The 20,662-nt window shown below is 32.5% G+C and overlaps 2 protein-coding genes across 2 annotated transcripts in view; both read right to left on the minus strand.

The window, feature by feature from the left end:
* Positions 1–8,162: 8,162 nt before the first annotated feature.
* On the minus strand, positions 8,163–15,336 carry LOC107447563 (putative inorganic phosphate cotransporter). Its single transcript, XM_043053824.2, has 3 exons — positions 15,267–15,336; positions 11,640–11,725; positions 8,163–8,336 (listed from the first exon to the last, which is right to left on the minus strand). Exons 1-3 carry the CDS (start codon positions 15,334–15,336, stop codon positions 8,163–8,165), a joined length of 330 nt encoding a protein of 109 aa, XP_042909758.2.
* Positions 15,337–19,912: 4,576 nt separating this feature from the next.
* Positions 19,913–20,662, minus strand: part of LOC122271692 (putative inorganic phosphate cotransporter) — a 17,406-nt gene continuing 16,656 nt past the window's right edge. The window contains exon 6 of the mRNA XM_043053823.2: positions 19,913–20,044. The gene's annotated coding sequence lies outside the window, so the exon portion shown is untranslated. The remainder of the gene's footprint in view (positions 20,045–20,662) is intronic.

Raw genomic sequence — 20,662 nt, forward strand, 5'->3', positions numbered from 1 at the left:
ATAAGAGTGTCAAAATAATCTTAATATATAGTAATAGTTCAATTAAAGTTGTTAGATAAAATAGCATCATTAGTAAAAGGAGTTAGTTAAGGGTAGTTTTTAGAGCATAATTCAAATAGCAGTGCACTGCAGGGAAACTGATTGACAGATTAACTGATTTCTTAGACATACAAAGGAGGAATGCGTGAAGTGGGATTAGAATTATGGGGGAGGGGTTGTCTATATGCTAGGGGTCTAATTTTAGCTTTTTCTATGAAAAGATAGAGTGTCATTAATATATCTGAGAGAGTATTTAATTTAAAATTTCCGTGTATGTCCTTATTTCTGATAAAATAGGGGACACCACTTATTTTTCTAAGTAATTTGTTTTGGAATACGTTGAGTTTTTTTTTTTCGTTTGTGTTTTACAAATATTGCATCAAGCAAGGGAACGCATGGGTAATTATTGACTTAATGAAAGTAAGATGGATATAATTTTTATTTTTTAGTGACATTTTGGAATTTGGATCCAGTAGGCATTTTAATTTGTTATAAATTCCACGAAATAAGTGCAATAAAGTTGCATTTCATAGGATACTTTGAATTTCTGATATGTTGTGATGGGAAAATGACTTAAAATGAATTAAGCTAGTTATTAAATCTTTGCACACAGTTATAAAATTCGTTTCTTCTAATATAATGTCATTAAAAAATAACTTTTTTTAAATATTTATTATTTTATTTAACAATAGCCGAAACAAATTGAATTATAAGGTATACAGATTTTTTTCACCATTTTAAGGAATGTAATTATATAATTTTATATGGCAAATTATTTTTATAATAATTTTTATTATAATAATTTTTATTATAATTATTTAATTTTTATAATAATAATTTTATATGGCAAAATTTGAGCAAAATCGGATGAATCTTTCTAAGAAAATGAATTCTAAAAAAAAAATAATGATAATAATACATTAAATTTAGATTTCTAAGGAACTATCCAACCAAGATATGACAAAAATTAAAATTCGCATTAAGTGGTCCAAACATTGGATCAATCTTCTGATTAAACTATGGGAAATATATTTTCCTCATTACGGCTATCCCCTATATTTTGAAGGTCAGAAATCTGAATTCATCGAAAAATAAATTGATTTATTGAAAAAAAAACGTTTTTGTGTCTGATTTCGTAACTTAAAATATCGTCTGCACTAAATAATTAGCATGATTGAAGTCTCTTTCTCAATACAATAACATGTCCTAGAGCATTAAAATTCCATCATGAGATCAAAAGTTATTCAGGGTGGTCAGGCAGTACTTGTTAGCGAGGTCTTCTTCAAAAAAAATAATAATAATAAAATAACTGTAGCTTTAGCGCGTTGAATGCCACGTTAATTTTACATGGCTTGCCCGTCTGGCCGAACGGCAAATAACTACGAACTAAATTTGCAAATATTAGACAGATTTTGCTAGTTGTTTAAAAGATTTAGCATGACATGTCTTAAAAAAGTGGCGAATTATATAAGCCTATTTAGAAATAGTGGTTGATAAAAATCTACTCAATTGAATTTATTAAGCCAAGAATCACAATTAATAAACTACAACTTGAAAATATTTGTTCTCTGTCCGGATCAAGTTGGCATCTCTGTGTATATAAATGAAACTATTTTTGTGTGTTCTATATTGCATTCATTTCTGCAAACCATTTTAGTATCGATAATAATATTTAAAAAATTATAAGCAATAAAAATTTACTCGAATTATGTGTTTCTAATAATCTTGGTTTCACCGGTGACCCCATGACATTCAACGTGTTAATTAAATATACGAAATGTTTGAAATTGGTGTGAAAGCATTCAACTTAACATTTTGTCACTTTAATCTGCATGTTTACTGACCTTAAACCTACAACTGTTGATAGTCATATGCACTAGCCCCTATATTTTAGGGATCAAAATTCCGAATGCATAATAAAAAAGGTATGTTTATACAAAGAAAATATATTTCGTGTCTGATTTTGCAACTTGAAATGTTGTCTGCACTATTTAATTAGCACATTTGAGATCACATCCTCGATCCATTAAGATTTTATTTTATTTCATAATCGTCGTTGAAGAACAGAAACAATTTTGAGTTCAGGAATACCATTGGTCAGTGGTTTCCGTAGCCATGTAATTTTGAGCCCAATACGGAAGACAAGGAAGCTCCGGTATCAAGTATTAAGTAAATTTGTCTTCGTTAAGGACTTTTTGATAGAGCTAAACGGTACTAAACTTCTACTGAACGGTAAGGTTCAGTTTATTAATTATGACACCACTTTGATTTTTGATCAAATTGAAGTTAGTTTAAAAAAGTATTTAATCAATTTTATTTTTATTTTAGTGGGAACTTTTCAAGTATTTAAAGTGTTTTTTTAAATACTTGAAAAAATGATAATAATAATTTTTAATACTATAAAACAATAGTTAAAACAAATTTTAAGAAATGTTGATTAAATAGATTTGATACTTTGGTTTAATGCTTCTCACAGTCTACGCTAGTTTCTGACTGGTTGGTTCACTGGTGACGTGTACTGTTCACTGGTGATGTTTGTTCACGTCAACAGTGAAGTTTATGCCAAACCAAGCCAATACTCCTATTGCAGCAAAATAACTTGAGCCCTCATTGTACCAGTATTCATGAATCTTGACTCAACAATGGCCGACATTGGATCTATGTGGAATTGTTATATTAACCTAATATTTTATATCCGTTATTCAGCATATATCGGCACTATACAGAACTGTCTATTTCACTCGATATTTTACAATCACTTTTCCATACCTGCCAACTTTCACTCTTTCCGAGAATGGATTTTCAGAGTGGTTGTAAAACAAAAAACAATCTGACTCAAAAATATATTTATATTTTGATCCCGTTGTAATTCGCTTGAGCAAGGATTATTATGCTTTGAAATATTTATTGTAATTATTTATATGTAGTGGTGGTCAAACTCATTTATAATTATCATTATAACTCAAAAAGTTAATTGGAATAACCTGAGTATTGCTACCACTTTAAATATGAAAATAAAATCTTCTGAAAAATCCTGAAGAGTTGGCATGTATGCTTTTCAACCAATTTTGACCCTATGCATTATACATAAATAATATAATTGCTATATAAACCAAATATTTTATATGTATTACTCAGCCAAAACAGCCCCATATTGAATTGTCTATTTCACCTGACATTTTACAGCCACTTGAAGTCCTCCATGACGACAAATTTCTCTTAATGCTAGATCCAGGAGTTCCTTTATCTTCTGGATTGGGTTTAAAATTACAAGATTACCAATGTTGTTGAACATCAATAGTCGTAAACCCAAAATTGGGTCGGCTGTTAAACGACGGTTATAAAATAAAATACATCTGACCTGACAACACTTTTCTGAAGTAACATGATAATTTTCATTGCATTCGATTTAGCGAAAAAAAAACTCCTGAAAACAAAATTTTGAAATTTCTAGCTAATAGAAAATCTTCGAAAACAAAAGAAAATTTGGCATGAAAAACGTAAACGATTTTGGACATTCTTTGATTAAAATAGTAACACGAGTGAATCCTACTATGTTTACAATGCTGCCAATTTTCTATTGACAAATTTCTTTTAGTGATGGAANCAAAAAAATAATAATAACAGAAACTGAGACTATGAAGCAAATTTAATATTATATATAGGTGAGACAATAACAGTTATACAAAATTTACATTAGTAGTATTAAATATCAATATGTATGGTGTCTCAAGATTATTGGGATAAACTTTAAGGGGAAGTAGAGGGCAAGAAGAATCACAAGAATTCATATTTGCACGGCATGTCACAGTTTGGAAAGTCTTCGTTCACCGCTAGGTGGTGCTGTATAGAAGAGCATTGGAGAAAACAGACCTTAATGGGACACCTGCAAGTGACGTAGTGTGGGTATCTCGGTCGACATTGGTTGTTAAAACGTTAGCAAATATCCTTTCTATTCTGTTTCGAATAAGCCAAGCCCATCAAGTATCAATTCTCTTAAGTGGCATAATCTATATTCTTTCACCATTTATCTCTTATTCAACACCAAGACAGACACGAAGCTATGTAGAATATAAACAAACTAATTGTGCATCGAAGTTATTTTGCTTATAACTATCAGCTGGGGACTGGCGTCATAGGTTAATGTGAGTATCCAAGTTTTGCTTCTTCGTCAAGTGCATGTACCCAATTGTCGCAGTCATTTGAGCTGCCATCAATCTATCAAGCTGATGGAAACTCTTTCGGCTGCTTATGCATTTCCCTCTATCGATCCGCGCTTCATGTGCATATCTGCCAACTATGTCTTCATAAAATAGTGCTAACTCCTCTACAGGAGACTGCTGCTATGCAAGTTTCTTCCCTCCAGTGTTCTTGTGAACAACAACACCTAGCGGTCGTTTTCGACCATGGGTTTCTAGACACATCTTAATCATCATGATGTGTCCTACCGCCCCTTAAAATTTGCTCCAATAATCCTGAGACACCCTGCAGAGTAAAGAACATATTTACAATTGCCATATATACAGTAAAAATTATGAAGTAAATCTTGCCAAGACATTTGAAGATATTGACCGGGCGAGAGATTACAAAACAAACGTGCAGCGTTTATTCTTCAACCCTCACCTACCTCCCCATAGAAATCGATTGTAGCATCTTTCTTTTGGAATTGGAAAAAGATGGCAGTGTTTCTCCCGAAAGAGATAAAATAACGAGAATTTATTCTCGATTTCAGAACTTTGAAATCCAAAATGAAATATTATTACCAAGGATAAAATATGTTAAAAAACATTTCGATTGTTTGAGTTTACCCCACTTTGTAGTATATTTTATATTATTATAGTTATTCAATTTTCACTAATAATTTTTGGGCTTGAAAGTGACAATGAATTTCATATAAATTAGAAAAAAATGTCATTGTAAGTAATACCGGACAAAGGTACTTTTATCTTAAAAACAATATCAGTGATAGTTATACGATTCATTTTCTGACTTCTTAAACCTGCAAAAGAAAAGGAAGCAGCTGGACTAGTATTAGACAATTTTTTTAAAATTTTTTAATTCTGCTCCTAATTTGACAATGAGGATCTAGTTGGAGGGAAAACTATGTGAGTAAAAACAAATACATTTCGTTTACTTGTTTTCAAAAAGAGTATTTTATGTTTGTTTGTTTTTTCGAGTCAGAGTTATGAGAGTGAGTTCAAATACCGTCTGAGCGCATTATCATTTTATTAGCTGAAAACTCTGGTCAAACTGCTAATTGTGAGCGTTTAGTTCTTCTTGATGCTCACCAGAGAGTTTTACAGATTATTTGGTCAAGGCTCTTGGCCTGTCGGAGGATCTATTTTTCTTCCAGTTTTCTTTGCAAGTACCCGTCACGCATGCAGGAAAGTCTAGTTAAAGTACCGGAAGAATGTTGTTGAGCCACTATATGTTGAGCCACCTCATGTGACATTTGCCATGTGACATTTTCAGCAGCAATCATTGGTCGNAGTTTTCTTTGCAAGTACCCGTCACGCATGCAGGAAAGTCTAGTTAAAGTACCGGAAGAATGGAAAACCGGCTTTCGATTGGAATGATTCAACTTGGATTAATGCCAACGGAGTATAATCTGGTCTCGAGAACTTGAATAGAGGAGAGGATTTGATTCCCACCAAGGATTCAGCATTGGAGGTTCAGGAGATAGTACGCTTGCCATGCAATGAGGTGAAGCGAACTAGCTTTGAGTCCCGGCAATAACTAGTTGATTCGAATTCCGCACTCGACTCGCCCCAATCACAGTGCTGACGTAAAATATTGTCATTGGTAGACGTCTCATGGGATAGAGTGCCCATTGCCGTCAGGCTAACCGTTGGAGTTTTTCATAACTTTTATCTCCATGTAATGCAAATGCGTGTTAGTTCCACCGAAAAGTCCTCCACGAGGACAAATTTCGCCAACTACTTAATCTAGGAGCTCCCTTGTCTTCTGGATAGGGTTCAAAATTACGAAGATACACATTGGTAACCGTAAACTGAAAATTTTGTAGGCTGTTTAATGACGTTTTTAAAATATAAAATAAAATACTAACAGAGATTTAATATTACGGTAGTCTGAAGATATTTAGAATCTGGCCAGAACATTTTCTGGTTAAATGTTTACCTATTGTTCTACAAGAGCTGAGTATTGTTGAAGTTAATAATTTTTTTGTGTGGGTTTAATAGACTTTTTGTCTTATTTCAACCATACAACCGAGAATAAATGTGTTATTACTATCTCTTCGTAAATTTATTAGTTACTTTGAATATGCAGGTGCTAAGTCCTAATTCTCGACACAATATTTCTCCCCCCCCCTTCCAAAAAAAAGGGGAATCCCCGCTCAAAATTCAGTTATTTATATTAACCCTTTCTAAAGCCGTGGTAAGTATACTTGTCAAGTCCATGTTAACTTTTCTACCACTTTTAATTTAGGTTTCATTTGTTAATAAGTTCAGCTTCCTTGAAGTAGGTTAGCGTAAAATTGGCAACCATTTTTTAGTATAAGAAAACGTATAAAAGCTATAAAATGCATAATTCCTTCAGAAGTTTGTAGCATTTATAAAATTTATTTTATAAATAAAGAAAAATAAAAGTCAATATGTTCCTAGGGTAAACCACCCAGTGAAGGAACATTTCATATATATTGATTAAAAATAAGAATTTGAAAGTTTTTCTTTAGATTGATTGGTAACAATAGCTTACTGCCAAACAATAGGAAGTCATCTATCAATATTCTGGATTACCTGGTCAAATAGACTTCTCTGGAAAAATTTTTGAATTTATTATCTCTGCAACACCTTATTTCTTTGAAAAAATTATAAGGGAGTTTTTGTATTTATATGTTTGAAGTGGAATTAATTGCATGTAATAGTATTATTTTTCTCACTGTGAAAAAGAGAATTCAAAATATAGTTATTGAAGTTACGTTTTATTTTTTTTAAAGCACCATAGCATAATCAAGTACTGAGATAAGGGGGTGTTTATTCACTGGATCACCAAACGATGAAAAACCAGTGAAGGAACAAGTGTTCCTTTACTGGGTTTTTTTCTAAGTTAATGAAAATAAAAGATAAACTTTAATTTTCTTGTACCTTTAGTGATGTTCCGCATCAAAAGTATGTTAAAAATACGAAAAACAACTTCTAACCAGTGAGGGAACAGGCATGTTCCTTTACTGGGCATAGATTTCCCAGTGAATGAACAGTATGTGTTAATATGTTGACACTTTAATTTTCAATTCATGATTACAAAAAAAAGTTAACATTTTCCAAGTATTTATATGTTATAATTTCAAGAATAGGCTTGTTTTTAAATATTTGTATGGCTTATAAATTCATAAAGAGCATTAAAAAATAACCAAAATTAAGTGTTCCTTTACTGGGTGTTCATTCACTGGTAAGAGCTGTTCCTTCACTTGGTCTTCTTACTACTTGTTATTTGAACCTCCTAGACTAAACAATATTATGTAAGTTCTCTACAATTTTCTTACATAATTTGCCATTAGTAACAAATATGTTGACACTGTCATTTATCTAAAATTACGAATTTTGAAATTAATATAATTTTTTAAAAGGCAAGCGAAGCTTAAGTGTTCCTTAGTTTACCCTTATAGGTCGTGGTGAATATATACTTACCACCCAAAAAAATGGCATTAAAATTTAAATTTTTTTTTTATAAGTTAAATGAGTTTTTCTTTTCTTATATCAATTAATATTCTTATATGAATTTTAATTCAGAAAATTATTTACCTTTACAAGAAAGAAATAGCCCACTAAAGGGTTAATTGGGTAACTGTAGACGAGTGTGTGGATGATGCGTTGAATAAAAAAGGGAATATTTATTAATCTGTGATTCGAAGGTGATGTTTTAACAGCAAACTGTTCTTTAGCATTGTTCCGAGAGAAGGTCCTAATTCGTTTACAGTACCCGCTAGTTATCAACAGAATATCAAGGTGCGTTTCATAGTTTGCATTGAAATCGTGATGTTTATCGCCGAAAATATTTATCACCGCATTCCTGCGCCATTAGAAAATTTGGCTTATCATTAGATTACCACATTTCCTACACATGTTTCAAAATATGCAATGATTGCATATCATCCTTTAAAATCATAGATGGGTTTTCACAATTACAACGTGCTTCTTCGCCTTGCACTTTGCTTCATCTGTGGTAGTATTCCATTGTTGCAAATCTGCAGATCCAAATAGCGCAAACATTGCTCCACAGAAAACATAGACTCCGACTGCTGAGTAAAACACATTATTCCAATTTGAAAGAGTTGACTGGAAAAAAAAGAAAATAATTTATAGTCAGAATATTAATTCGAGAATCGCAATATCAATTCTATTAAAAATAGAATCGCAATATAAATTCTATCTAAATAAATTGGTTAGTAATTTCCTAGATCTTCCTTGACCCTATACTTTTCGATGTATATTTTAAAATAGATAATTGTTAAATAAAAGTAGTGTATTTTATACATCATATGATTTAATACAGTCGAACCTCGCTAACTCGAACCTCGATTTCACGAATTTTTCGATATCTCGAAGAAAAAAAAATTCCTTTCAAATTTCCTATACACTTAATGTTAAAAAAAACTTGATTTCACGATTTTTTTTTTTCAAATCCCTCGATAACTTGAATTTTTTTCTCCATAAACAGTGTAGATTTTTCTTCTGAAAATAAAAAACTATTCCAAACAAAAAAAATTTAAGAATAGAAAACCAATTCTCATAATGATAAACGTTTTTTTAAAAAATGGACATAAAGACGTCAGTGCCATGGAATGATGTGTCTTTCTCTACGATAATGAATGGCTTCACGAAGGCTGGATTCATTAAAGATTAGAAGATGAAAGTAGTCAAACAATCAATATCGTTAATTCTGCTGAAAACTACACCGAAAAAGATTGGGACAGATTGACCGGACTCGTGAAACTTGATGTCATGGAATTTCATGACTTTGTAAACGTAGATGATGCAGTAACAGTGTGTGTTCAGTGGAATGACAATGATATCATCGCTCAAACGAACGCTTCTTGTGAACTATCAGAAGAAGAGGATGACCCAATGTTACTCACAAACAAGCACTTTCAGCAGTGGACACTGTAAGGAGATTTATTGAGAGGCAGCCAAATGAGTCAGAGGAGACATTTAAAGCTATAGTCCACTTAGAAAGTGTTAAAGACAAACTTCCTTACACATCTCTAAAGCAAACAACAATTGAATCTTTTTTTAAAATGAAAGTGTAAAAAGTGTTTTTAGAATAAATATGGAATAGTAAATAAGGTATGTTAAGTGCATTTTTCTTTATTCTACCATCGATAACATACGATTTTCGATAATTCAAATTTTCAGTATCTCGAATTATTTCTCCTCTCCCTTCAAGTTTGAGATGTCGAGGTTTGACTGTATTTAAATCAGTTTAAATAATTTTTTAAAGTCGGGGTTCAAAGGGCTAACCGAGTGGATTATATCCAGTTACATATTTATTTTTTATGTCAGTCACTGAACTCTGGTTCTTTACCTTGGCAGATGTCAGAAGTGTTGTTCATTTACCATTACCCGGTGGGCGCCTGTGAACCTAAGTCACGGAGAAGAGCAACATTCATAGGATGAGCCACATTCACACAGCAGAAAACAACACACAGAGACGAACATCGATGCCCTGAGCAAAATTCAAGTCCGCAACCATTGGCTTCACAGTCAGACACGCTGAACTCTCGGCCTAACTGACCGGTGCTAATTACAAGCTTCGTAGAAGGAGCCTCTATGAATGTGGGAAGGCCCAGATTTTGCTCGCTGCATCGGGTAAAGTATAGTTCGTTCACCGGGAGTTGGCACTTGACTCCACCTCCTCGGACGCAGAGTTCATTTCAGCGCGGGGTAGTAAGGGGAAAAACATTTCCCCGCTTGAAATCGAGATAACCTCTGAAGCGCGCAAAGCCTCCACACGGTTTTTTTATAGGCAGTCCAATCAGACCACTATGAAGGCAAACCAGTTTACAAAAGAGCCCTTTAATAAAAAATCTAGTAAAAATTAAAAAGTGGTAGTAAATATATGTCTAAAAATTTGTTTAATTTTTGAATATGATTAGTTTGTCTACCACCACAGATTCAATTCTCAAATATGTATGACAAATTCCTCTCAGCCACTTTTAAAATAGAATTTGATTTCATGTGCTCAAACTGTTCACTTTTTAAATAGTCTGCGCTGACTACTTATAAGAAACCGTGTGGAGGTTTTCTAATGTAGAAAGTGATGGCCAAACACGAACAGTATATTCTTTTTCAGTCACTTACTTCGCTTTATCATCAGCCATTATACCTTTCGTTATTCTTGCTAATTTATATTTAAAAACTTCTTCCCAGCAAAATATCTCAAGAAGAACAAATTATTCAATAAAGAGAGAGAAATATCAACAAGTTTATGAAATAAAATGCACATGTTCAAAATATGCACATGAAGATTGCGAAATAAATAATTTTGTCATACGATCGCCAAATAGCAGCCTTGTTCACATCCTTCTCCCAAAAATAGCGAAATAGTATCATCCGATAGCATGTGATGAAGGCGGAGCCAAGTGCCAACTCCTGGTGAACGAACTATATATACAATTCACAAAAAATTGTATGATTAAAAGTTTGTCCTGACTAAACATTTGGGACTATGTTTTCAGGATGACGTTATCAGTCAAAAAACTGAATCCGTCCAGAAAAAGGTACGTTTGTTAAAAAAAATTTACTTTTGTGACCAATTTCTTCATTTAAAATGATGTTTGCACTAAATAAATATCACATTTGTAGTCAAATTCTTGCACCTGTAAGTTATTTATAGTGTTCATTTTTCAAACGCGTCGCTCAATCTTATGTATTTTAACATCATAGCTAAATATCGTAGCTTCAAAAATTGTAGCTTGTACAGAGAAATCAATGGAATACTTGTACTTCAAGATGAAGAAGGCCAGAAATACCCAAACATGTGACATATGACGTCAGCTGATTGAATCCAAGCAAAACTGTTAGAATGTTAATTAACGTAAAATTAATTAAATACAGTGACGTATCACACTTCGAATTTGTTGAAAAATAACTCTTTCTCTTCTATGTCTTTCATTTAACTAATTCTTATTTTTTGTTCACGTATTTTATTGGTGCCGTGATATATTCTTGTTTAGTGTACCTGCCTGCTTAGATGTATAATTAGTTTGTTTATGCTCTACATGATTTCATGCCTGTCTTTGTAAAAAGTCTTTGTATAATAATATAGAATGTGTCATCTAAGAGAATTGATGCTGGGCGGGCTTGGCTTACTCTAAATAGAATGGAAGGAACAGTTACTAACGCAAAGAATTATCACGTTTTAACGAGATACCCACTACGTCACTTGCAGGTATCCCAGTCATACATATCTGAAATTAGCAAAGAGAAAATATCTATAAACAGTTAGGAAATCCCAAGTATCATAAAAATAAAAATGTCCTTCAGTGATGTCGATTCTAAATAATAACTTCTCAACTTCTGACAATTTTATCTAATTATAGTGTCTCAAATATGAATTTAGGATATGGAAATGCTACTTACACCATTTTTTGTGAAAATACCCACAACCATGGGTCCTAGGAAACCAGCAGAATTCGCTATTGTATTGGTTATGGCATATAATGTTCCTAAAATGAATTTTAGTTTGAGTACATTTTGATGAATAACGTATTTCTAATTCCATACCTGCCAACTTTTAATCCCTTACATTATCATTTTTCCCAAAGGTACTAAAATGAAATTAAAACTTCAATTTTAAGTCAACAAATTCGTTGTATTTGAGAAAACTTAAGTTGACAACCATGATTGTAACGCATATTAATATATGTGCTTAGTTTTTGTAAGAATAGTGGTGATCAATATCATTTAAAAATTATGTTTATAAAAGAAAAAAATGGTATATATTTACTACCACTTTAAATATGAAAATAAAATCTTCCGGAAAATCCGGAAGAGTTAGCAGGTATGTAATTCATATTTTTGCTGAAATATTTCACAATGGGTCACAATCGCGTGTATACAGGCTAAGAACGTCGTTTGCAAACACAGGTTATCGCATTGCCAATTTGCTCCGCTTTGTAAAAACATATTTCCTAGTGGTATCGAAATTTAAGTTATTAGTATAGCTAAAATTCAAACTGGCATATCAAATGCAACTTCATTGCAGTTATATCGTGGTAGCACTTAGAAAACGAAGGCGCAATTTTTCTTAATCTACAAGTTTTGCTATTTAATTTACTACCAATTTATTAAAATTTTTGTAGAAAGCTGAGGAAATGGCATGACTGAGGATGCCTGCTCAATACGACGCTCATAACGAAAAGGTTAAGAATAATTTACTCCAGTAAATAGTTTAAATGCATATTTTATAGAAGTAGTTAGTGTAAATTCCGATTATTAAAAATCCAATGCATGCTGTTAATGCAAACATTTTATTCTTCAAATTTGCCTCGGATATACAAGATATTTACGTTCATCAAATACATTTTAGTAATATTAACAACTATAACTTAATGTGGAATAGTATATAACAACTGCAGGGATGTCAACTGCTCCGCTTTGTACAAAAGTTTTAATAAATACATGGCAAATTAAATGCGCGGCTGATAATTACGACTACTCATTATTATTTTGACTACAGGATAAAATTGCATTTCATATGGTGTTTCTCAGTGATGCCAACTTGATCCGTTTTTTAAAAAAACATATATTTTAGTGGTACAAAATTTAAGTTATTTTAGTTTAATATATTTCAAAATCAGTAATTTTTCTACCACTTCGTATCAAAAATTCAAATTATTAGATAAAATGCAACTTGCTAACACCTGCTTTCATTTATATATCTCACGCTTGCGTTAACATCTAACCCCTTTTCCTCCCTTATGGTAAAAAATTTTTCGATGGAGGTATAGATAGTCCTTCGGGCTAGGGACACTAAATAAATTAGCTTAAATCGGTTGCACATGCCAATATCTAATGCTCTCATAGATAAATTTTCCAAGTCGTAGTAAAATGGAATTTAAATTATAATTCAGGTATAATCATAAGATGTATCTTGAAAAAGCTTTAAAACCTAGAGCTACTTACATCAGTTTGTTATCTGAGTGTACAGCCCACTTAAGGGCTTTAACATAATCATTTAATTCGAGTGAAAAAACCAAACACTAATGGTATCACATATTATATATATGCTTATTTTTTTTAAAAATAGGGGTGGACAAAATCATTATAAATGTAAGGAATATGTAGAAAGCATACATTTTACTACCACTTTAAATATTATAATAAAATTTTACGCCAAATTCGTAAAAGTTAGCTAGTAAATGTTTCAAAATTTATTTGTATTGAGGGAAAAATTTTCTTAAATGAAGAATACGTAACTAAAAAGAATTGAAATTATCCACTATCACTTTTTTTTTTCTTCAATTGGCAAGCATTGAACTTCGTTCTTCGCCTTAGAAGATGATTGTGATTATCCAATATAACTGAAAAATATATTTTTGCAAAGCGGAGCTAGTTGGGTTTTTTTTGTAAATGTGGAGCTTGACCAACGCCTCCTGCAACAGAAAGCCTCCACACGGTTTTTTATAGGCAGTCCGATCAGACCACTATGAAGGTAAACCAGTTTACGAAAAAGCCCTTTAATAGAAAATCTTGTAAAAATAAGAAAGTGGTAGCAAATATATGTCTAAAAATTTGTTTAATTTAAGAATGCGATTGATTTGTCTTATTTACTTGTATACCACTTCAATTCTCAAATATATGTGATAAATTTCTCTCAAGTACTTTTAAAATAGAATTTGAGTTCCTGCGCACGACCGGTTAACTTTTTAAACAGTCTGCGCGGACTACTTATGAAAAACCGTGTGGAGGCTTGACACTAGGAGCTTCCTTTAAACAAAATACCAGCTGCCGTTTTCTTTTTATATAAATCGTGCCTCCCATCACTTCAAAGTGCTGCGTATTTCTTAAACTAGGCTGTCAACTACGCTTTTTGAAAAGTATTTTATAGAGTGGCAAACAATTGAGAACTAAGCTTTCCAAATTATTTAGTAATTTTATTAAAATGTCGTTGACTTATCACTAAAAGGAGATATCTAGCCACTTTTTATATAAACTTTTTAATCATTTATATGCTTAGCCATCACAAGAAGACATTTTCAGTTAATAATAATTACATTAAATACATACCTGCCAACTTTTTATCCTGTATAGGACGTTTTTCCCCAGTGGTAGTAAAATGGAATTTAAATTGCAATTTTAGGCAGCTACACATGTTTTATTTTGCAAAATCTTAAACGGAGCACATTGCATACCTGCCAACTTTTAATCCCTTCCATTATCATTTTTCCCAGTGGTATTAAAATGGAATTAAAACTTCAATTTTAACCAAACAAATACGCTGTATATGAGCAAACTTAAGTTAACAACCATGATAGTAACGCATATTAATATACGTGCTTAATTTTTGTAAGAATAGTGGTGATCAAAATCATCTAAAAATTAAGTTTATAAAAGGAAAAATAGTATATACTTACTACCACTTTAAATATGAAAATAAAATTTTTTGGAAAATTCGGAAGAGTTGGCATGTTTGACATTGAATGTAATAAATATATACTTAATTTTTTAAAAAATAGTGGTAGTTAAATAAGGTTACAAATTAAGTTTATAAATGCAAGGGATGTATAGAAAGCATACATTTTACTATCACTTTAAAATAGAATATTGCGCGAATTGCGTTAAAGTTGGCAGGTATGTAATTAAACCTTATTTTACTCCCCTCACGAAAATTAACTATAAAGAAAAAAAGGTTTTGTTGCCAGATTTTCTCCTTTTCCCTTTTACTTTCAACATGTCCGAAATCAGTTGCTCTTAAATGAATCGGATATCGAGGGGTATTATTTCCTGCCTCAACCTCGAGTCATTTAAAAGACGAGTAAACTCAATAATGTTTATATTTTTCTAAATTAATTATGTTTTTTTTTTTATTATAACAGGCAACCCTTCAAAATAGTGCACTTGGCGAAAAAATTAAACAAATGAAACTGAGACCAGTCCATCCAACTGAATTTGTCTCCTTTTCTCTTTCAGATAACTGAAAATAATTTTTTCAGTTAATTACGTTTAAAATTTATTATTAAACGGTTGTAAGGATATTCAACTTACCAGCAAGTTCAGGACACATGTCAACATGCGTTACATTATATCCAGCATAACAACAGCCATTTACTGCCATTGCTATACATAATAAAGTGACGATAAGTTCAGGTTGGCACCCAGATACTGTTACGCCAATTAGGCAAACAGCGGGACCAAATGCACCTGAAATTAATGAACAAATTAATTAAATAACAGGTATTTTCTACTCAATATAAATATGAAAAACTAATTATATAAAAAAATCTTGTATAGACTTTTGAACACATTGTTTGAAAATTATTTTTCAATTCATCTCAGATTTTCTTACTATGCTTTTAACCTTTTATAGTTAGATGTCCCTAGGGTTAGCAGATTTCTGTACCTATTCAATTGAAGGTATGGTATGTTTTTTGCGACGTATGATTAAAGCAAACATTAAAATAAAGGAACAGAAATGAGCATACATATGTTTCTCATCTCTCTTCTTTGATTATCTTATTTAAGTTTGTTTCCCTCCAGCCTGTATAGTTAAACTAAGTTTTCCTTATTGCAGCTTGTATATTTCCATCTTTTCTACAGTCATTTTGTCTCTACAAGCTAGAGTTTTTATCCAATTTAATAATACACTGCCCAATACAGTTAAAAGATATTGTAAGTCTTGTATGACGTAACGGTATAAGCAATTTCATTTGTTCCTTAAAATGGAAGAGAGTCACAAATGCAAATTTTTCCTATTTTCGAACTTAGTAGTTTGCAAATTGAGTTGGACTTCGAAGACGACGCTTTAGCTGCAACGAATTTGATTTGGCTTTTAACTTAAAGTAAGACTAAGCGGAAAAGAATGATCAACACACAGTAAGCGCGTTGTTTCGATGAGTGCGATGCATCAACGAAGTCGTTTAACCGAATCAGAAGCTTAAATAGTTGTTGGTCGGTCAGAGGAGGTCAAACACCACAAGCTGAAATAGCAAAGGTCTTTGGAGTTTCGCAAGGTTTGATTTCCAGTATCTGGAACCGCTTCTTGGAGACTGGAAATACAGGCCGAAGATTAGGGCAAGAGCGTAGACGTGCATCAACGCCCAATGAAGACCGTTATTTAACGCTAATGGCTCTGAGACATCTGAAAATGAATGCCACTTTTCTTCAACAACATCTTCACTCGGCTACTGGCTCCACAGATTCGACACAAACTGTCCGAAACCACCTTCGTGCTGTAGGTCTGTATGCTCGCCGACCAATGGTGTGTGTCACGTTAACACCAAGAAACCGTCGCTCCCGCAAGAAGATAGCAACAGAGCATGTGAGTTGGAGGAGAAATGAATAGCGCAATATTCTTTTCTCTGACGAGTTCATCCTGATATTAGGGGTATTTTCAAGTGGAAGGAACGAGGCACAGAAACAATTCTGCGTTCGTGCAGGAAAGTAAAAGATTTGATGGTGGGGGAGTGATGGTCTATTCTAACATCTTCAATAATGGATGCGCCAATCTCAACATCATTCGAAATGGAGCTCTGACCGGTCGCCGATATCAGGATAAGATCCTGACACTTATTGTAACCTCTTACAATGCAACAACTGGAAATGACTTCATGTTAATGGACGACAATTACAGGCCAGAATGTATTAACTTGGTGAATGACTTCCTTTTGGAGGAAGGAATCATACTAATAGATTGGCCAGCGAGTTCTCCGGACATGATTAATAGCTCCTCAATGATAGCTTCATTGAATCGACGCATCAAAGGTGTTTAACGTTACTGGCAATCCGGGAAAATCATACCCCAACTAAAAACGATTTTCTTTTAAGGAAACATCTTTTTCATTTGTTTTCCTCATACGCACAAATTGTGTTTTCTTCCTTTTTTTTACCCAAATGTTATGTAAAATGCAATTTTCTCCTCAAAACAAATGTCATTATTATCTGTTATAGCCTATTGCGTCTGTCGATATTGCACCAATTATTCTATTTTTTTCTGCAGGTGCAAGATCAACCTACAACATGAATATCCTTTAATTAATTTGAACTGTGCATATTCCGAATCAGGATTGTTTTTTAAAGCTCAGATATTAAGATATCTGATCTGACTCAGATGTTCAGATATTAAGCGTCCCACCTCTCTGCTACGTAGGGAGTGGCAGGAAAAAGATGATAATGCTATTCCGTTTATGCTGCGAAACTTTAAGATCGCATTTTTTTGTCCTATGGGTTATTTTGAAAGGATCAGACAAGTATGCATACATACAAACCTATACGTTCTGTACACACTTGTACATTCAAAAAATTAGCAAAAAATATGAATTAGAAAGAAAAAAATTTTAGCTTTACGAACGAAACTAAATTGAGCTTATAAATAGTCGCACACTAATTAGGTAACATCAATTACTTGTATAAATGTAACAAAAAATTTGTTTCCCAGGGAAATTGACTAAATGTGCTGTATACCTAAACAGCAGAATTTCTAAAAACCTTTATCACTACTTAACAATATTGTCCATCTGACCATTAATGAATATATTTGAATATTTCTATGAAGTGGTGGGCGCAATTCTTTTATTTTTAATTATTTTACCCATTTTTTTCAGTGTAGCAAGTCTGGCGAAACTAATTCAACAAATGTTACAAATCACTAGATATGTAAAACTAAATTGCCTATAAACATTTAACAACCACTATTCTTTAAACCAGCAGTTCCCAATTTTTTTGAGCGACGGAACACGCAACGGTTGAAATAAAGTCGACTAAGATAATAGTGAATGTTTTCACCAATAAAAGACTATATTTAATTAGAGAAATGAACATTTTTATCGCTTTACTATTAATAATCTTAAATTAGGTTTCATGTCTGACAGTTTGATTTGCAGTTCTTTTCCAATATCTACTCTGGTTTCGAAATAGTTTTCGGTGTATATGTTACCATGACTGATCGAAACCAAGTGAATATCGAATTTCACTTGTGAATGTCAACAAGCACATAGGCGCTTTGGTGAATGTCTAAAACATTTGTTATACCCGATTTGCTATTAATTTATTTGTTGACATTATTATATTTATTCGATATTTTGATATCTGCTGAGAATAGATTAGGATAAACATCAGTGTTTGGAGTACCGATTAAATGAATACTAAGCAGTGGCACTTGACCAAAAAAAACATTGATGTAAAGCATACCGGGTAAATGTATACCGGGCAGTGGCACTTAACTAAACCCATTATATATTTCAGACATTAACCAAAGCGAATATGTGATTGTCAACATTCACCGGTGGAAGTCAACAATCACCTATTTCGGTCATTCAAAGTAACATATTTATATATATACATAAATTGAAAATAATTTAAATAAGACGAATTTGTGGTATACTTCAGAAAAAAAACTCTGCTAAAAATGTACTAACTGCTAAAAATTTTGGAATGGTTATTAAAGAAGCATATTTCTTCATTCAAGAATTTTGATTTGAAAAGCGTGATAGGAAATACTACGGAAATATTTTATAAAAGCTTGTCCTTTTCACAATTTTTTCAATAAATTTGTATTAGAAATATTGTATTTTCTAATGAAAAAAATGCCATTTCTATTTCATTAGCATTTTTGTTTTGAATAATTTCATAGACGCAACCGAAGGTTTAAAGAAATTATAAATTGTAGGTTGTATCTTAATATCATCAGAGGTTTCAAAACTTGTCATGTCTTAAAAAGTGCTAGCTCGCGGATGATGCCTGAAAAAAAATTTCAATCGAAATTTGCTGTTCCAGAAAGGATTAAAAAATATTTATATTATAACTGACACCAACACAATTAATGTAATTTCCTTAAATAACAGAAATTCTATAATGGTAAGATGTTATGCATCTAAGCAAGGTACTTCTTCCTAATACAGGGTGAGCCAGTCAAACCTGCATTTTTGAAAATGGCGGGAGAGCCGTGAAAGTGGGCAGAGCGAGCCATTGTGTCCCCCACATCTAAGTAGTATTTCAGTCGCCATGGAGCGCAGTGATCTAAACAACAACGTTCGTTCGCTGATGTGAAAGCGTTTTACCAAAGTGGCAGTTATGCAGCCGTCGTTTCCGGACGAATTTTCAAGTGAATCGAAATTGGCCATTGCCTTCTGTTAATTCAATCAAATTATGGGTGAAAAACTTTGAAGCAATTGGTGAAACGAGAAGCAGAAGGGGTGGCAGTGCAAGAGAATTCCCCAGCGTATNTTAAAAAAAGAATAAGTGAACTCCTCCCCAAAACTAGCTATAACTGAAATGGTTTTACTACCAGCCTTTCCTCTTTTTCGTCTCGCTTTCACCCCTGTTCAGAAATCGCCTACAAGAATGTCTCGATCGGGTAGGACACCATCTCACTGGCGTTATTTTTAAACAGTAAATGTTGTTTCTTAGATTCTTTTTAATGTAGATTAAGATAGTAACAATAAAAGTTTGAAATATCCATCCGTTTATTTTTTACAGTCATTTCAAAAATGCAGGTTTGACTGGCTCAACCTGTATTAACCTTTCGCTAATGGCTGGTGCAACACGTGGACCGCGTTGAATGGTACAACATGGCACACCGTAAGCAAAGGGCATAAATTTATGAAATTCGGTTTGAATTTGGTTATAATTTGCAATATAGTTTTGCAATTCGGTTGTATGGTTAATTGATAAAATTGAGAAATTTCGAAATTACCTATAGAGTTGATTATTTTTCTGATAGCTGTTATAGATAACTTGTCAGACTTCCTTAGTTTGTCAGCCACGTAAGATGCTACCCAGGCTCCAACTGCTTGCAGAACAAAAGGAAGGGATGACAATACTCCATTCTTTGCAAAAACAGAAGAAGAATATATATCTTTGCAATATAAACAAGGCTGCCAACATATTACACATTATAGGAAAACTTCTTCTACTGGTCTTTGTTTTAATGTATTATTCTCTACTTTGTAAAATTGATTTAAAGTTATTTTGCTCACCAACTCCATTACTTGCAAATAAAACAAAAATTTAAATGATTTTTTTCCATCCTTTTTGTAGTAAAACTATTAAATTATTGGCAAAATAGCTAAACATTCTGAAAGCTTTAGCTGTTAACTGACTGTCTACTACATACCACACACACATAAATACAGGGTGTTTATAAAGTCCCAGACCCATTTCGATGTTTAATAACTCATAAAGTAATAAAGATAGATTAAAATTAATAACATAAATGGTTAGATAGACCCAAAAAGTTTCATGACCCTCGTCGATGAACTTTCACGTGTGGTGCCCCTTTCGTCACACGAAGAGTCGATAGTCAATTTCAGTATAGTTCAAAATGCAGAGAAAACAAGGGAAAAATTACAGAACAATGAAAAAAGGGGAAAAAAAAGAAAAATAATAATAGAAATGAATTCTTAATTTTCTTCGTATTTTTTTTATTTTATTTATTATGCTATATA

Source organism: Parasteatoda tepidariorum, chromosome 6 (assembly GCF_043381705.1).
Source record: "Parasteatoda tepidariorum isolate YZ-2023 chromosome 6, CAS_Ptep_4.0, whole genome shotgun sequence".
Classification (NCBI taxonomy): domain Eukaryota; kingdom Metazoa; phylum Arthropoda; class Arachnida; order Araneae; family Theridiidae; genus Parasteatoda; species Parasteatoda tepidariorum.

Excerpts from the sequence above, each read along its gene's own strand:
- LOC107447563 (XM_043053824.2), bottom strand. The coding sequence starts at position 15,336 with ATGGCAGTAAATGGCTGTTGTTATGCTGGATATAATGTAACGCATGTT. Across the intron at positions 11,726-15,266 it reads CATGTGTCCTGAACTTGCTG|GAACATTATATGCCATAACC; the intron begins GTAAGTTGAATA and ends AATTCATTTTAG. Across the intron at positions 8,337-11,639 it reads GTATTTTCACAAAAAATGGT|TCAACTCTTTCAAATTGGAA; the intron begins GTAAGTAGCATT and ends TTTTTTTTCCAG.